Source organism: Ranitomeya imitator, chromosome 6 (genome assembly GCF_032444005.1).
Source record: "Ranitomeya imitator isolate aRanImi1 chromosome 6, aRanImi1.pri, whole genome shotgun sequence".
Lineage (NCBI taxonomy): Eukaryota > Metazoa > Chordata > Amphibia > Anura > Dendrobatidae > Ranitomeya > Ranitomeya imitator.
Window position 1 is genome coordinate 459,209,062 of NC_091287.1, and position 17,541 is coordinate 459,226,602.

The following is a 17,541-nucleotide window of genomic DNA, read 5'->3' on the forward strand; positions in this document are numbered from 1 at the left end:
CCCCACTTTGGGCAACGTCTTATCTCCCAGTTATTTAGATTCCAAAATCAGTAAAAATTCTACTACTTGGTTATCCACTAAGGGATTTTATGGTTGTGGTTCACACCCATGCAAAACTTGTCCATATATCAAAAAAACTGCTACATTCACTTGTTCTGACAATCAAAAATTTTTTTCCATCAAAAGCTTTCTTAATTGTAACACAAATTTTATTGTTTATGTAATTGAATGTACTGAGTGCAAACTATTGTATATTGGATCTACCATTAGAAGACTCAAGGACAGATTTCGTGAACATCTTTATGATATCACACAACCAACATTGAGACATGTATCAAATGTTTCTAATCATTTCATTAAAATTCATAACAGGCAAACCAAAAGTTTAAAAGTCTATGCGATTGAACAGATCTATAGGAACAATAGAGGAGGAGACAGAGAAAGGAAATTACGCGATAAAGAAGCATTTTGGATTTATTTGCTTAATACCCGTGTACCCACAGGATTAAATCTGAGGAAGGAAGCGATGTTGCATTATTAACTTGTGTTTTACAATGTTTTCTTGTATTTGTTTTATATGTTTGTCATGCACAGTGCCCCTTCCCTTTTTTTTTTAAGTTGGTTCTGGATCTCTCTCTCGCCGCTGTGTCGGCTTGATAATGATTCACATTAGACTGATTATACTCACCTGTTGTATTGCTTTTTATATCCGGGACTTTTCTGTTCATTCTTATGCTGAAGTTTAAGAGCGCTTTTGGCGCTCGAAACGCGTCCAGCGAATTGATGTTTGTCTTCATCCTTATTTTGTGATTTATATTTTTGGTAAGCAGATTTCCAATTTTTAAAGATATTTAATAAAATTTTTGTTTAATTTTACTCCTGGAGCTGGATTTTTTTTTCTTTACTGCTGAATGTTACTGAATTTGTAGAGAACAAGATGAAAACAATGCCCCCTGCATCTAACACTGGGAGATGTCTTTTAGGTAATCCCCCGACTTTCTAAATCATATAGAAGAGAAATCAAATAAAATGGAGAAGACAGTAAATATGTATTATATTATTGTTTATGCCATACATGATATAATGCATGCACAGAAGACAATGAACGTACCCATCCTACTGATGATCTCTCTTCTGTGTATTGATTTCTAAAGAAAAAAAAAAAAAAAAAAAAACAACAATTAATCAATACAAACAAGTGCACTATAATCCTAAAGCAAACATCATCAGTGTTTAATCAACGCCTATTAGCACACAGTAGTTTTTTGCTACACAGAATTAGTAAACCCTTAAGGATAGGCCCATTCTGGTCTTTTAGGATGAAGCCTAAAGGTACCGTCACATTTAGCGACGTTGCAGCGATATAGACAACGAGCCGATCGCTGCAGCGTCACTGTTTAGGTCGCTAGGAGACGTCAAACACAGGAACTCCAGAACGATGCAGGAGCGATACAGTGACATAACCGCGACTCACTTATCGTTCTCGCTGGTTGTTCGCTCCATGAAGAAACATTGCAGGCATCGTTGCTTTTGCTGTCAAACATGACGAATCACGCCGACCTGACGACCAAATAAAGTTCTGGCCTTTCTGCTCCGACCAGCGATGTCACAGCGGGATCCTGATCGCTGCTGCGTGTCAAACACAACGAGATCGCTATCCAGGACGCTGCAACGTCACGGATTGTTGTCGTTCTCGTTGTAAAGTTGCTCAGTGTGAAGGTACCTTAACTTGTTAAAGTCGCATTCCAGGAGCCATATTTGTTTGTCAGCATAGCTACGAGTGTGCTTTTTTTTTTTTTTTTGCAGGATGAGTTGTATTTGTCGGTGGTACCAGTATGCAGTACATATGACTACTTATAAGGCTGCTTACAGACGTCAATTTTTTGCCGTTGGGCTCAATCCAGCGAATTTTGAAAAAATTTCCACATAGACTTGTATTAGCGACGGATTATACCGGATTGCCTCATATTTCAACCATCGTTCGCCAGATCCGGCGAAAATTGTTGATCCGGAGACGGGGAAAAAAAAAATGTACAAAGTTACATTTTTTGTCTCCAGCGCAAAACCAGACAGCACCGGATCCGGCGTTTGCTACAATGGAACCCTATGGCGCCGCATCCGTCAAATGACGGAATCCGGCGACGGATTCTGTTTTTTTTTTTTTTAAACTGAGCATGCTCCAATTTTTTTGGGATCCAATTAGCTGGATCAGTTAGTCAGATCTGTAGAAAAAACGGCTCCGTCGAATCAGTTTTTCACAATCTGCGACGGATCCGTTTTTTTTCAACATCTATAGATTGTGCCTGATGGCAAAAAACTGATGTGTGAAAGAAAAAGAAACCCCAATCAATTCTGCTGTTTTCTGAAGCTTTTTACATGCTCCACAAATAAAGGATTCCTTTTATTCTGGGGGTCAGCTCGATTATGCCTATTCCATATTTATGTAGGTTTATCTATGTTTTATGAGTAGTGTACAATGAATATCGTTTTTTTTGCCATCATATTCTGAGTTTCATAAGTTTTAAAACTTTTCGGCAAAGCTTTTTGAGGGATTATTTGTAGGGATGAGCAAACCCTAACTGTAAAGTTCGGGGTTCGTACCGCTGCCGCACACAGTCTGACTTCTCACAGTATGTCCAGTTTAATGTTCGGATTCGGACGCCTAATAAAGTTTGTTGAAAGGCTGCTGAGCAACCAATCAACAAGCTTTTAGGCCGTGGGAACCTCCTGGGCCATCACAGCCATGCCAAGTATTAGCATGGTTGTGAAGGGCCGGCGCGGCACGTGACCCGGGACTGGACGCAACTGGAGTGAGGCACAGTGTTAGGTAGCGCCCTCTGCCGAAAAAACGCTATACTTTGCACGTGTCTCAGTGGGAGAACTGTGCCAAAAGCCGCTGTGTGTACTCTGCACCCATATCTGTGCTCCTAACATATGTAATAAATTGGGTGCAGTAGTTCAGTGCAGGATGTGCTGTAAATTTTTCATAAGAATTTGGGAGTGTTATGAAATGTCCTATAAATGTCCGTTCTGTTCCTGATCTCCGGACCTCCGCTTGTAGTTGAGCTGAATTTGCGCTGCACTTTATGTACAGTGGGGGAAATAAGTATTTGATCCCTTGCTGATTTTGTAAGTTTGCCCACTGACAAAGACCTGAACAGTCTATAATTTTAAGGGTAGGTTAAATTTAACATTGCGAGATAGAATATCAAAAATAAAATCCAGTAAATCACATTGTATAAATTATATACCGTAAATGTATTTGCATTTTGAGGTGAGAAATAAGTATTTGATCCCCTACCAACCATTAAGAATTCTGGCTCCTTCTGAGGCTACCAACGAGGTCAACCATCAGCACTCAGACAAAGGATGCACGCTCCAAAATCCAAGGATCCAATCGGACAAAAACGTATATAAAGAAGAAAGAGCAGCATCCATACCAGGTGATGTCAATCCAAAAAAAGTGCTTTATTCCGCCATGATAAAAGTACAATGTTTCGGCCTGGTTGGCCTTTGTCAAGTGACTTGACAAAGGCCAACCAGGCCGAAACGTTGTACTTTTATCATGGCGGAATAAAGCACTTTTTTGGATTGACATCACCTGGTATGGATGCTGCTCTTTCTTCTTTATATACCTTCTGAGGCTACCGTCACACTAGCAGTACTAGCAGTATTTGGTCAGTATTTTACATCAGTGTTTCTCAGCCAAAACCAGGAGTGGAACAATTAGAGGAAAAGTATAATAGAAACATATGCACCACTTCTGCATGTATCACCCACTCCTGGTTTTGGCTGAGAAATACTAATGTAAAATACTGACCAAATACTGATAGTGTGACGGCAGCCTGACAAGTTAGTCTCTCCTAATCAACTCGTTACCTGCATTAAAGACAGCTGTCTTACATAGTCACCTTTATAAAAAAAAATACTGTCCATAGACTCAATTAATCAGTCAGACTCTAACCTCTACAAAATGGGCAAGACCAAAGAGCTTTATAAGGATGTCAGGGACAAGATCATAGACCTGCACAAAGCTGGAATGGGCTACAAAGCCAGAAGTAAGACGCTGGGTGCGAAGGAGACAACTGTTGGTGCAGTAGTAAGAAAATGGAAGAAATACAAAATGACTGTCAATCGACATTGATCTGGGGCACCATGCAAAATCTCACCTTGTGGGGTATCTGTGATCATGAGGAAGGTGAGAGATCAGCCTAAAACTACACAGGGGAACTTGTTAATGATCTCAAGGAAGCTGGGACCACAGTCACCAAGAAAATTATTGGTAACACATTATGCCATGAAGGTTTAAAATCCTGCAGTGCCCCGGCAAAGTTTCTCTGCTCAAGAAGGCACATGTGCAGGCCCATCTGTAGTTTGCCAATGAACACCTGGATGATTCTGTGAGTGACTGGGAGAAGGTGCTGTGGCCAGATGAGAAAAAAAATTAGGTCTTTGGCATTAATTCAACTCGTCATGTTTGGAGGAAGAGAAATGCTGCCTATGACCCAAAGAACACCGTCCCCACTGTCAAGCATGGAGGTGGAAACATTATGTTTTGGGGGTGTTTCTCTGCTTAGGGCACAAGACTACTTCAATCAAAGGGAGAATGGATGGAGCCATGTACCGTAAAATCCTGAGTGACAACCTCCTCCCCTCCGCCAGGACATTAAAAATGGGTTGTGGCTGGGTCTTCCGGCAAGACAATGACCAAAAACATACAGCCAAGGCAACAAAGGAGTGACTCAAAAACAAGCACATTAAGGTCATGGAGTGGCCTAGCCACTCTCCACACCTTAATCCCATAGAAAACTTATGGAGGGAGTTGAAGCTCCGAGTTGCCAAGCGACCTCCTCAAAATCTTAATGATTTAGAGATGATCTGCAAAGAGGAGTGGACCAAAATTCCTCCTGACATGTGCACAAACCTCATCAGCAACTACAAAAAAAATGTCTGACTGCTGTGCTTGCCAACAAGGGTTTTACCATCAAGTATTAAGTCTTGTTTGCCAGAGGGACCAAATACTTATTTCTCACTGCAAACTGCAAATACATTTACATAATTTATACAATGTGATTTTCTGTATTTTACTTTTTGTTATTCGATCTCTCAATGTTAAAATTAACCTTCCCCTAAAATTAAACACTGTTCATGTCTTTGTCACTGGGCAAACTTACTCGGTGGTGACCAGTGATGTGGGGTCGGAGACAGGTAAATTGAAGTTTTGGAATTTGGCCCAAGTACTGTGCCTTTAAGCCTCTGTGTGTACTCTGCTACCCCGACTGCAGGAATACTGATCCAAAAGCCTCTGTGTACAAGCAGATCTAGATCTGTACAAGTAGTGTGCCCCCAAAAATATTCTACTCTGCAGCTGTCTTTTTGGGAGTAATGTATCTTAAAAAAAAAAAAAAAAATAGATTGTACTATGCAGCTTTCTCTTACCCATTTGAGAGTCAAAAAGCTTCTGTTTGTACTGTAACAAAATAGGGACTGTATCACACTGTGGTGTTGGATTTTGCCACGTGCAGAGTAAGGTTTTACACATTTCTGTCATGCTAAACATCCCTTCCATGGGGGTGCTCGTGCCCATGTGCGTTGGCGACTTCATCCTTCTCTACCGTGTGCTTCCACTGAGCCGCCGCTGTCAGGTGGGGACGTCGTCAGTAGTGCGCCTACCAGCGTGCACTTGTATTTCTGCATTTTCAGATCTTGCTCTAGTAACGGTAGTAAGGATGGCACATTGTGGTTGTAGCCGGGATTCAGCAGGGTGACCACACAGTAATCAGCACTTGTAAGTCTGGGTAAGTCCGCAATCGTTGCACGGGCACAGCAGCATGTATTGGCTTACGAGTGCAGGCTGCCCAGGAGCAGCGACAAGCTGTCTTCGGTTAGAGGTGTATTGTCCGTATCTCTCCAGCCATGCTCCAGTGATGCCCATGAGCTGCTTTGAGTACCACCCTGATGTGAACACGGTTGTCCCTCATCCTCCAAAACTGTCCCCCCCGCTGGACATTTGTGTACGTGACCTCTCTTAGTACAGGAGCCCATCCTCCAAGACATGTGTGGACACCAGGCATGATAATGGTGTGAATGATCCCTGTTACTCCTACTCTTCCTCCTGTGCCACCACCTCATCCATCATCGCCTGGAGCTTTTTTTTTTTCTTTCCTAGGAGGCATAGAAGTGGGATAGTGACGATGATGGCCATGTTGATGGAGTACTGGAAGCAGCACATGGGACATGTCACACATGGAGGCCCACTCGTTGGTCATGAAGTGGTGTTGTTCCACATAGTGACTCACCCATGTGTGCTGCAGCTCAAACTCCAGTATCACCTGATGCTGCTCATAGTCTCTCCAGCATGTGCAAGGTGGCGTTCCACCTTGTGGATACATTGCATATGAGGCAGGGAGCAGGAACAGACAGGCGAGCATCACCAGGGCGAGAACGTCAAATGCGCGCACAGACAGCCCGCACTTTCTGACCGGATGAGGAGATGGTGGAGGAAGCGGAGTGGGAGGAAACATGGACAGAGAAAAGTCTAAGGGTCGGCCGCGGTGCACAGTAGCAGCCAGGGTGGATTTGATTTAAATCTAACTGATTTAAATCACAATTTAAATCACTAGTCAGTAAGGCTTGATTTAAATCAAAGTTTCTACCTAACTGAATTTGACTCCGCAGAGGTCCCAGCCTCTTCTTCACAGCAAAAATGTTACAACATGAACAGAGTTGAGAATACGGTAGTTACTTACCGATAACGGTATTTCTCAGAGCCCATGACAGCACTACCGGAGAGAGGGAATCCGCCCTTCAGGACAGGAAACCTACAGGATAAAAAGGGTGGTACCTCTCTCCTGCGTCAGTTTGGTTTACATAGCATCAGAGGTCCTCCAGGTTAGTGACAACAGGAAAATATACAATTTTTTTTTTTTATTTAAATAGATTTTTATTAACAATATAAAGAAGAACATCAGAATGCCATTTACATTGCATTATATCACATACACATTTTCTTATTTTAATAAACCCCAACATTACCCCAACTACCCCCCTCCCCCCTACGACAGCTCAGTCTCAATCTTCACCCCACTGAGGCCTTCTCTGCCTCGTGTAATTTATCCTCATCCAGGTCTTAGGAAACTCGACGACTATACTCCTCAATCTAAATCAAGCCAAGGAGACCATAATTTATTAAACATTTCTATTTTCCCCCTTTTTTTGTACACCCCTTTTCCAATTTTAGACCATGCTGAACATATTGGAGAAATTCCCTTCTCACAGGTGGTTCCGCATTTATCCAATTTCGTGCTATTACTTTCCTGGCCATGTAGAGTAGCCTAGCGATTGCAATCTTCCAAGTATTGTCAACTCCAATTTCTTCCACATATCCCAGCACGCATACTATCGGGTCTCTAAGAACTCTGCACTTATACGCTGCTTCAACTCGGCTCAAAACCACCACCCAAAAGGCAGCCAGTCTCAGACACGTCCACATCATGTGATATATTCCTGCATTCTCACTCGCACACCTCGGACACTCAGAATTGGCACGCAATCCCGCTTTGTATAGCACTTCCGGAGATTTATATACCCTATGCAGAATGTATAGCTGCGAGAGCCTATGTGGTTCACTCAAGGATAGTCGCGGAACCCACTCCATCACCGATTCCCAGGTTTCATTTTCCATCGGTCCCACTTCTTTCTCCCACTTAGCTCTCGCCTTTATAGGGAAATCTAGCAGGAACGTGTGCATAAGGTCCTTATACAGAGTGGAAATAACTCCCCTTGTAGTTCCGTCACCACACACATACTCCAACACTATATCATCTTGAACCCTGATATCAGCCTTCTTATTCTGAGCTCTAAAGGCATGTCTCATCTGCGCATACTGATATTCCCCTGTGGATCGCAAACCAAATTCTTCCTGCAATTGGGAGAAGGACTTCAGTTCCTGTCGCTCGATTATCTGGTGAACAAAGCAAATTCCCTTATTCTGCTATTCCAATAGTCCTCCCAAGGCCTCAAATTCCTTTAAATTGTGGTTAGACCATATCGGTGTGAATTTAGTCAACCCTGTAACCCCACGAATCTGCCTTAGTCTATTCCATAATTTACGAATCAGGAACAGGGTTGGGTATACTTTCCCCAGAGCGCTCAAAGAGCCATCTTCCAAACACCTGGCCATCGGTCGTCGGTCCGTCACCTCTTCCATTAGCTGTTGTACTGCACTGGATGACGCCCCTCGCGCCCAGCCCTTCAAATGCTGGCTCTGGGCCGCAAGGAAGTATATTTCCGGGTTGGGCAAAGCCAAACCACCATCTTCCTTGGGTCGCTGAAGCGTCTCCAGGCTAATACGTGGATATTGTCTTCCCCATATCAAACTTCTAAAAAGGGCGTTAATCTGCCTGAACTTCCCCCGAGGGATCCAAATTGGTGCGTTATGTAGAACATAAAGAATTTTAGGCATCAGGACCATTTTAATAAGGTTTACCCTACCGACGACCGATAGATGTAGCTTATTCCAGGCATCTACCTTTGCCTTGAGTACCCCCATAACAGGAGTCAAATTTCTTTGCAGGAACTCCGCAATTGGCACCGAAATCCATATTCCAAGGTATTTAAATTGGGAAACCACCTTCAGCCTCTCATCCCCAACATCCTCACTCACATTCTCTCCTACGTCATCCACTCTAAAAAGAACCGTCTTATCTCAATTAATTGTTAGTCCCGACACAGTACCAAATCTCTCAACAATTTCAACGGCCCCTCTTAGTGAATCGTCTGGATCCGCCAGGAACAGCAAAACATCATCCGCGTATAACGCTATTTTTTCCTCTACTTTCCCATACCTAAACCCAGGGACCCCATCCGACTGCAGAATCTTAGCAGCAAGAGGTTCTACAGCCAACGCGAACAGGAGGGGTGAAAGCGGGCATCCCTGCCTAGTACCCCTAGCCAGCCCTATAGGTCGAGATAGCTCCCCGTTTACTCTAATTCTAGCGGACGGTAATGAGTACAACAGCTGTATCCAGGCCACAAACTGCGGACCAAACCCCATACATTCCAGCACCTGCCAGAGGTAGCCCCATTCGACACTATCAAACGCCTTATGTGCATCTAGCGATACAATAACTCTTCGACCACAGTTATCAGACTCTACCTGCAAATTTACATATAACCTCCGCAAATTGATCGCCGTTGATCTATCCGGCATAAAGCCAGATTGGTCCGAATGCACCAGGCTCGCAATAACACTAGAGAGGCGGAGAGCCAACACCTTGGCCAGAAGCTTGACATCAATAGTTAGTAAAGAAATTGGGCGGTACGACTCCGGTTTCCCCAAGTCCTTATCCTCCTTTGGAATGACCACTATTATGGCCTCTCTCAGAAAATATACAATTTTAACAAAATACTTATCAGGATTACACCGTGTCTAAATTAGAAACACACATTTCATATAATAAGGTGCTCACCGCACACGTGATAGGGTGGGAATAAGCAGGTGCTGTCATGGGCTCTGAGAAATACCGTTATCGGTAAGTAACTACCGTATTCTCAGTCGCCCATGACAGCACTACCAGAGAGAATTACAGAGATCATTGCTTTAGGGAGGGACCACAGCCTGCAAGACCCTTCTTCCGAAGGCTAAGTCAGACGAAGAGGCCAGGTCTAAGCGGTAGTGCCTAAAGAAGGTTGAAGGTGATGACCAGGTGGCCGCCTTGCAGATTTTGTCTATTGGTACCTCCGACCTTTCGGCCCAGGAGGTCGCCATGGCTCTTGTAGAATGCGCCTTGAGCCCTTCAGGAACTGCATTACCCGTGGACGAGTATGCCAAGGCTATCGCATCAGTTACCCAGCGAGCTATAGTGCTTTTGGAGGCTTTGAGTCCTTTCCTAGGTCCCTGAAAACAGATAAAGAGAGACCCTTCCTGCCTATACTGTCGGGAGGATTCTAAGTAGTGTATTAAACACCTTCTCACATCTAAAGTGTGGAACTTTTCCTCTTTTTTATTTTTAGGGTTTGGACAAAAGGAGGGAAGGATTATTTCTTGGGACCTGTGGAAATTGGAAGCAACCTTGGGTAGATAAGCGGGATCTGTTTTTAGTATTACCCTATTATCCATGATTTGTGTGAATGGAGGGTTCGCAGATCGAGCCTGGAGGTCACTAATTCTACGGGCAGATGTCAAAGCTGTGAGAAGGGCCGTTTTGAAAGATAAGATTTTAAGTGGTAATGAATCTATGGGCTCGAATGGAGGTTCTGTCAGAGCTGATAAATTTAGTCCTAAGTCCCAGGTCGGAAGGCTTCTGATTTTTAAAGGTTTAGACCGTATCGCAGCTTTAATAAACCTTGTTACCCATGGGTTAGAGGCAATACCCTCACTGTATAATGCACCTAAGGCCGCTATTTGCACTTTTAAGGTGCTCACCGAGAGGCCCATATCTAAGCCTTTTTGCAGAAATTCTAATATTTTGACCACTTGGACCCCGTCTTGTAATTTTACCCCAGAGGTGGACAAAAACTTTTTCCAGGTCTTACCGTAGATTTTAGTTGATACTGATTTTCTACTTTTTAATAGTGTAGACACTAAATTATCTGAAAAGCCCCTTGCCCTTAGTAGTGACCTTTCAAATTCCACGCTGTCAAGTGGAGGTTTGCTGACTGAGGGTGGAACACCGGTCCCTGGTATAAGAGATCCGGAAGATCCGGGAGAACCCAGGGATCGGAGACCGATAGAATTCTCAGCCAGGAAAACCAGGCCCTTTTGGGCCAGAAGGGGGCTATTAGGATGATTCTCGCCCTTTCCTGCCTGATTTTCCGCAGAACAGCCGGAATAAGAATGTGAGGAGGAAACGTGTATGCTAGACCCTGAGTCCATGGGATCGTAAATGCATCCAGAGCCCGAGGGCCCCCTTTGGGGTTCAGAGAACAGAATTCCCTTACTTTCCTGCTTTCTGCACTGGCAAAGAGATCTATTACAGGAACCCCCCAGATTTTGGTGATGCGATCGAAGATGCTTTGGTTTAGTGCCCATTCCCCCTGTTTTAACCGGGTACGGCTTAAGAAGTCTGCTTTTTGGTTCTCTACCCCCTTTATATGCAGCGCAGAGAGGGATAGGAAGTCGTCTTCTGCTAAGATGAAGATCTGGAAGGTAGCCTTCATTAGGGCTTGGGATCTGGTTCCCCCCTGATGGTTCAGGTAGGCTACCACTACCTGATTGTCCGAAAAAACCCGGTCCCCTGTAGGCTGGGAAGAAAATATGATAGAGCGTGACTCACTGCCCAAAGTTCTTTTTGATTTGAAGATACCTCGTATTCTTGATCTGTCCAGACCCCGAGTGATACTGTCGTCCAGGTGAGCTCCCCACCCCGTGGGACTGGCATCCGTGGTAACTATCCGAGATGTGTCTATTACCCATGGAACCCCCTTTGATAGGTTGTTGGGATCTAACCACCAGGCTAGGGAACGAATAGTGTTTGAATTTAGAGACATGTTTCCTTCTAGGTGTCCCCCCAGTGTAACCTGATTCCTCAGAATATCCCACTGGAGATCCCTCGTGTGAATTTGTGCCCACTGTATTGCCGGGAGACAAGCAGAAAGGGACCCCAGCAGTGACATCGCCCCTCTCAGGGTCATATGAGGGTTTGAACGAGCTCTGGACACAAGATTTGATATTTTCTGTTTTTTCTGGTCTGGAAGACGACATTCCTGTGTTATCGAGTCCAAAGTGAGGCCCAAAAACTCTTGAACCCTGGTCGGTTCTAGTTTTGACTTTTGTAGATTTAGGAGCCAACCTAACTCTGTTAGGATTTTTATCACTCTGTCGCATTGTTGGCGACAATGTTGGGCTGAATTGCTGACAATTAGGAAGTCGTCCAGATACGGTATTATTAGAATGTCTTTTTCTCTTATGTGGGCCATCATTTCCGCTACCAATTTGGTAAATATACGAGGCGCTACCGAGATGCCAAATGGAAGGGCCTTGTACTGGTATTGTTTTATTTCTCCTCCCATGACTACCGCTAGTCTGAGGTATTTCTGGGCATTTTTGTGGATGGGGACATGATAGTACGCGTCGCTGAGATCCAACACTATCATGAAGCAATTCGGAAACAGGTTTTTTATTGTTGATTTTATTGATTCCATTTTGAAGGATTGATTTTTTGCATAACTGTTTAGTTTCCGTAAATTGATTATTGTGCGGAAAGAACCATCCGGTTTTGGGACCAAAAATAGTGGGGAAAAGAACCCTTTGCCTCTTTCCAGTAGAGGAACTTCTTGGATCACATCTTTCATTATGAGCTTTGAAATTTCTTGTTCCAAGGCATGTTGTGACCACATAGTTTTGGGGAGGAAGGGAGGTAAAGTTTATTTGAAGTCCCATCTTTATCAGATCTAAAATCCAAGTATTGGTTGAAATTTTTTCCCAGGCCGGAAGGTATTGAGACAATCTCCCTCCCACCCTGGGGAAGGTGTCACTTAGGGGTTTTTTTTATCTCTTGGGGAATTACCAAAGAGGAAGCCCCTATCCTGCCTTCTCCCATCATCCCATCTGTTCTGTTCCCTTGGGGGACGTCTCCGAAAAAACTTCCTACTCCGAAAGGGCCGTCTAACAAATGGTGCGGCTAGGTTAGGGAACCCCTTCTTCTTATCCCCCGCTTTTTGTAAGATGTCATCTAGGGTTTCCCCAAATAAGAATTTCCCCTCACATGGAATTGAACAGAGTTTTTGTTTGGTCTGTTATGGCTGGCAATCAGGCAACACAGCGTGCAGTAATCAGCGCACATACAGAGATCTGGCAATAACCAAAAACAATAGGACGAGCTCTGAGACGTGGAATCTCTGTAGACTGCAGTACCTGATCTATCCTCACACAACTGGAAGCAGCAGTGGATTGCGCCTATCAACTACCTATGCAACTCGGCACTGCCTGAGGAGCTGACTAGCCTGAAGATAGAAATACAAGCCTGACTTACCTCAGAGAAATACCCCAAAGGAATAGGCAGCCCCCCACATATAATGACTGTTAGCAAGATGAAAAGACAAACGTAGGAATGAAATAGATTCAGCAAAGTGAGGCCCGATATTCTAGACAGAGCGAGGATAGCAAAGAGAACTATGCAGTCTACAAAAAACCCTAAAACGAAAACCACGCAAAGGGGCAAAAAGACCCACCGTGCCGAACTAACAGCACGGCGGTGCACCCCTTTGCTTCTCAGAGCTTCCAGCAAAAGATAATAACAAGCTGGACAGAAAAAACAGAAAACAAACTAGAAGCACTTATCTAGCAGAGCAGCAGGCCCAAGGAAAGATGCAGTAGCTCAGATCCAACACTGGAACATTGGCAAGGAGCAAGGAAGACAGACTCAGGTGGAGCTAAATAGCAAGGCAGCCAACGAGCTCACCAAAACACCTGAGGGAGGAAGCCCAGAGACTGCAATACCACTTGTGACCACAGAAGTGAATTCAGCCACAGAATTCACAACATTGGTCTGTAGGTCACCCGGCCAGCTTTTTAACCACAGCGTCCTACGAGCTGCATTGGACAAGGCTGCCGATTTTGAAGTAAGTTTGATTGAATCGGCTGATGAATCTGCCAAAAAGGCTGCCGCCCCTCTAATCATGGGAATTGATTCAATCATTTTATGTCTAGATACGCCGTCTTTTAGTTGCTTTTCCAAGTTATCTATCCAAATCATTAAAGATCTGGAAGTACATGCGGCTGCTATTGCAGGCCTTAGACACCCCCCTGCCGATTCCCAGGCCCCTTTAAGGAAAGTATCAGCTCTTTTATCGAGGGGATCCTTCAGATCCCATGTCCTCAAAGGGCAATGCGAATTTTTTTGACGCTTTGGCTACTGCTACGTCGAGTTTTGGTGCCTTGTCCCATGACGTAGAAGCCTCTTCCTCGAAGGGATATTTTCTTTTAAGGGAGGGCACGGATGAATTTTTCCTTTCTGGTTTCTCCCACTCTCTTAATTAATGCTTGAACATTCTCGTTAAGTGGAAAGACTCTGCGCCTTTTCTGTCTTAGGCCCCCAAACATAATGTCCTGTACTGTATTGTCAGGACGTGGATCTACAACCCCCATGGTTGATCTTAAGGCCTTTACAAGGGCATCTACTTCGTCTAATGGGAAGCAGTGGAGGCCTCCGCTCTCAGAATCTGAGGAGGAGGAGGAGGAACCCTGTCTGTCTGAAGCGTCCCCCTCAGAACTAGAAGAATCGGAGTGAGAATAGGGCACAGGTGTTTTTTCCTTGACCCCTTCCCCTTTAAGAGATTTAAATGCTGTTTCCACCTCTGATCTTATTACAGATCGCAATTCAGAGGTGACACTAGGGGTTTCTTCACAAAGGACTTGTCCTATACAGGAGCCACACAATTTCTTATCCCAGTTTTGCAACAGGGGTTCACTGCATAAGGGGCAGACTCTATTCTTAGTTTTCTCCGTTTTTTTTCTTGCCTAAAAACAAACGGAAAGGGGGACCCCAATTATTTGGTGAACTTTCACGAAGATCACTCACCCATCTTGCGCAGCCACAGGTACCGGTTCTGGAGGAGGTATAGGATCCTGTATCAGATCCGTAGTCTGTGGTGTCGGCTTTTTAGGCATATTGGCTTTACTCCGCGGCGTGGAATGGCTGCTGGAGCGGGTACTGCGGGTGCCTGTAGAGGACCTTTTCTTTTGGTCATCTGGCTTGTGCTGGTGGTGACGCTGACGTTGCTGCTGCTGCTGCTGCTGCGGTGGCTGCTGCTGTTGTAAGGGCTGCGCCTGCTGGAGCTGCTGGTCGCTGTCCTCCATTATAAGGACTGCATGCAGCAAAGAGCGATTCCACAGCGGTGTTTAAATACTATATTTGGCGCCGATTCACCCCCTCCTCCAGGGCTGCGTTCCAGGAAAGCGCTGATCCCCCTTGGATCACTGAGCATGTGCGCTCTGCCCGGGACCCGGAAGTAGTGTTTTCTATATCCGTTGCGGCTGCCATCTTGGTGTCCTTACACACACCATGCCACCGCTCCGAATCAGGAAGTGCCTCTGTCGCCGAGGCACACTGGGTCCCCGAAGCCCCTACCCCAATCCGGGGAGGCGGCCGCGCTTCCCTCCGCGCACTCTGCAGCCCCATCGGACCCAGCAGTGGCGGCGTCGGACACCGCGCCAGCCGTGACAGGGGCCTCCCCGCCGTCATAGGTCGACTGGTCGGCTCCGGATCTCAGGTACCATCCTAGAGGGTTCCCTGTCAGGACAGGAAACCAAACTGACGCAGGAGAGAGGTACCGCCCTTTTTATCCTGTAGGTTTCCTGTCCTGAAGGGCGGATTCCCTCTCTCCAGTAGTGCTGTCATGGGCGACTGAGAAAAAGACCTTAATCCTATTGTTCTACAAACCTATGAATACAAAATCAACCCCAACAAAGAGATGCAACAAAGAGATATGCAAGGCCTGGTGGCGCGAATGAGGCAACATCATGAGAAGTGCGGTGATGAAGACGAGTCATCTTCATCACCGCACTTCTCATGATGTTGCCTCATTCGCGCCACCAGGCCTTGCATCTCTTTGTTGCATCGTTTGCATTTTGCACGCATGCCTGCCTTACCGATAGGCGAAGGAGCTTCATTAAAATATTCCCAAACTGGGTCTCTTTTACGGCCTGCTGCCATTATAAGGAAAGAATGTAATAAACCTCAGATCGTACACACAAACAGATCCAGACTTGTCTGTCTGTGGCTATGCTGCAGTATTGTGCTCAAAGTTTCACTTTCATTTTCTTGTCTGCTTGCCCTTCCTCCTCCTCACACTTAGATTCACATTCTTCTTGTGTTGTGCAGATCTATTCCACTCCAAACAATCAGAAACATATTGTCTAACTTCTTTGACTTGGCACTGAAGGGGTTGATTCTGTATTCATAGGTTTGTAGAACAATAGGATTAAGGTATTTTTCTCAACTCTGTTCATGTTGTAACATTTTTGCCGTGAAGAAGAGGCTGGGACCTCTGCGGAGTCAAATTCAGTTTTGAGAACTGCGTAAGTAAAGCGAGCGTCTGTGATAATATAAGCAGCTTGGATGGTATCTGAGTCATTCTATCTTCGGCATTGAATCCTGCATGTATCTATATATGTTAGTCATCCTATTATGCGTTTGTTTGTGTTTATAGATATTTAACTCACTTTTGCATGTCCTTACTCAGAGAGATCACATAACTGTTTCAAAGTGCTTTATGATCCATGTAGACCTGGACATTTGTTTATCTGATCACTACATTTATTGTGTCCTGTTGTCTCAACTGAGTTAGATTGATTGCTAACGAGCTTTAACACAAAAAAAAAAAAAAAAAAAAAAAAAAAAAGAGATCTAAGGGCTAGCCTTCTATAAATGTAGATGTAGCTTGGGGATGCATTCGTGCAGGGGTGCATTCGTGCACTGTTATTCGTGTATTTTTTATTCAAAGTACTTTTTTTTTCTAAGTACTCGGCAGTTATAACATGGCAGTTAGACAGGGCAGGAGACAGGTAAATCTAATCCATATTCACTTGAAACAGCACAAATACTCACCATATTTATTTGTATAATCTATATTCTGGCTGCTGCATTCACTCACATTCACCGCCCTCGCATTAACTCTCTACACTCCATCCATATCGGCCCCTCTGTCCTTGCCTCTCCTATGTATAGCACTCATGCTCTATTCACATTGCTTAACAGCACAGATCCATTCAGTCCCAACATCCAACACAAGAGACGCTCTCACAAATCACTTAACCATCTGCTCACTCTTTCGATCCTCCTTCTCCTAGTCGCTGGAGACATATCTCCAAACCCCGGCCCCCCATGTTATAGCCAGTCAAACCTCCCAATTGCTACACCCAGAAACCCCTCTAACCTTATTAATATTCCCTGCATGCCTGCTGTCTCTTTCAATTGTGCCCTTTGGAATTCTCGCTCTGTGTGTAATAAACTCTCCTTCATTCATGACTTCTTCCTTTCTAATTCTCTTAATCTCCTGGCTCTTACTGAAACCTGGATCCAGCAGTCAGACACCACCGCTGCTGCTGCTCTTTCATATGGTGGACTACACTTTTCTCATACCCCAAGATCAGACAACAGAGCAGGTGGAGGCGTTGGTCTGCTCCTTTCACCCAAATGTACTTTCCAAGTTATCCCCCAAGTACCCTCACTTGTCTTCCCTTCCTTTGAGGTCCATGTGGTCAGACTCTACGTCCCCTTCTCCATGCGAGTGGCGGTGGTGTATCGTCCTCCCGGCCCCTCATCAGTTCCTGGATCACTTTGCCACCTGGCTAACACACTTTCTCTCCTGTGACACCCCCACCCTTATCATGGGTGATTTCAACATCCCCATTGCCTCTCGCCTCTCCCCATCTGCTTCTCACCTTTTATCTCTATCCTCCTCTTTTGGCCTCTCGCAGCATACTAACTCTCCAACACATGAAGATGGAAACTCCCTTGACTTGGTCTTCTCCCGACTTTGCTCAGTGGATGACTTCACAAACTCCCCTCTCCCGCTCTCTGACCACAACCTTCTTTC

General features: G+C 44.9%; 1 protein-coding gene across 3 annotated transcripts in view; it reads right to left on the minus strand.

Moving 5' to 3' along the window:
• The window catches only part of ELOC (elongin C), a 48,218-nt gene that overhangs the window by 18,548 nt on the left and 12,129 nt on the right, over nucleotides 1-17,541 (minus strand). For all 3 annotated transcript variants that reach the window (XM_069731491.1, XM_069731490.1, XM_069731489.1), the window contains exon 2: nucleotides 1,112-1,148. In XM_069731491.1, coding sequence (XP_069587592.1) covers nucleotides 1,112-1,115 — 4 coding nt within the window. In that variant the 5' untranslated portion in view covers nucleotides 1,116-1,148. The remainder of the gene's footprint in view (nucleotides 1-1,111; nucleotides 1,149-17,541) is intronic.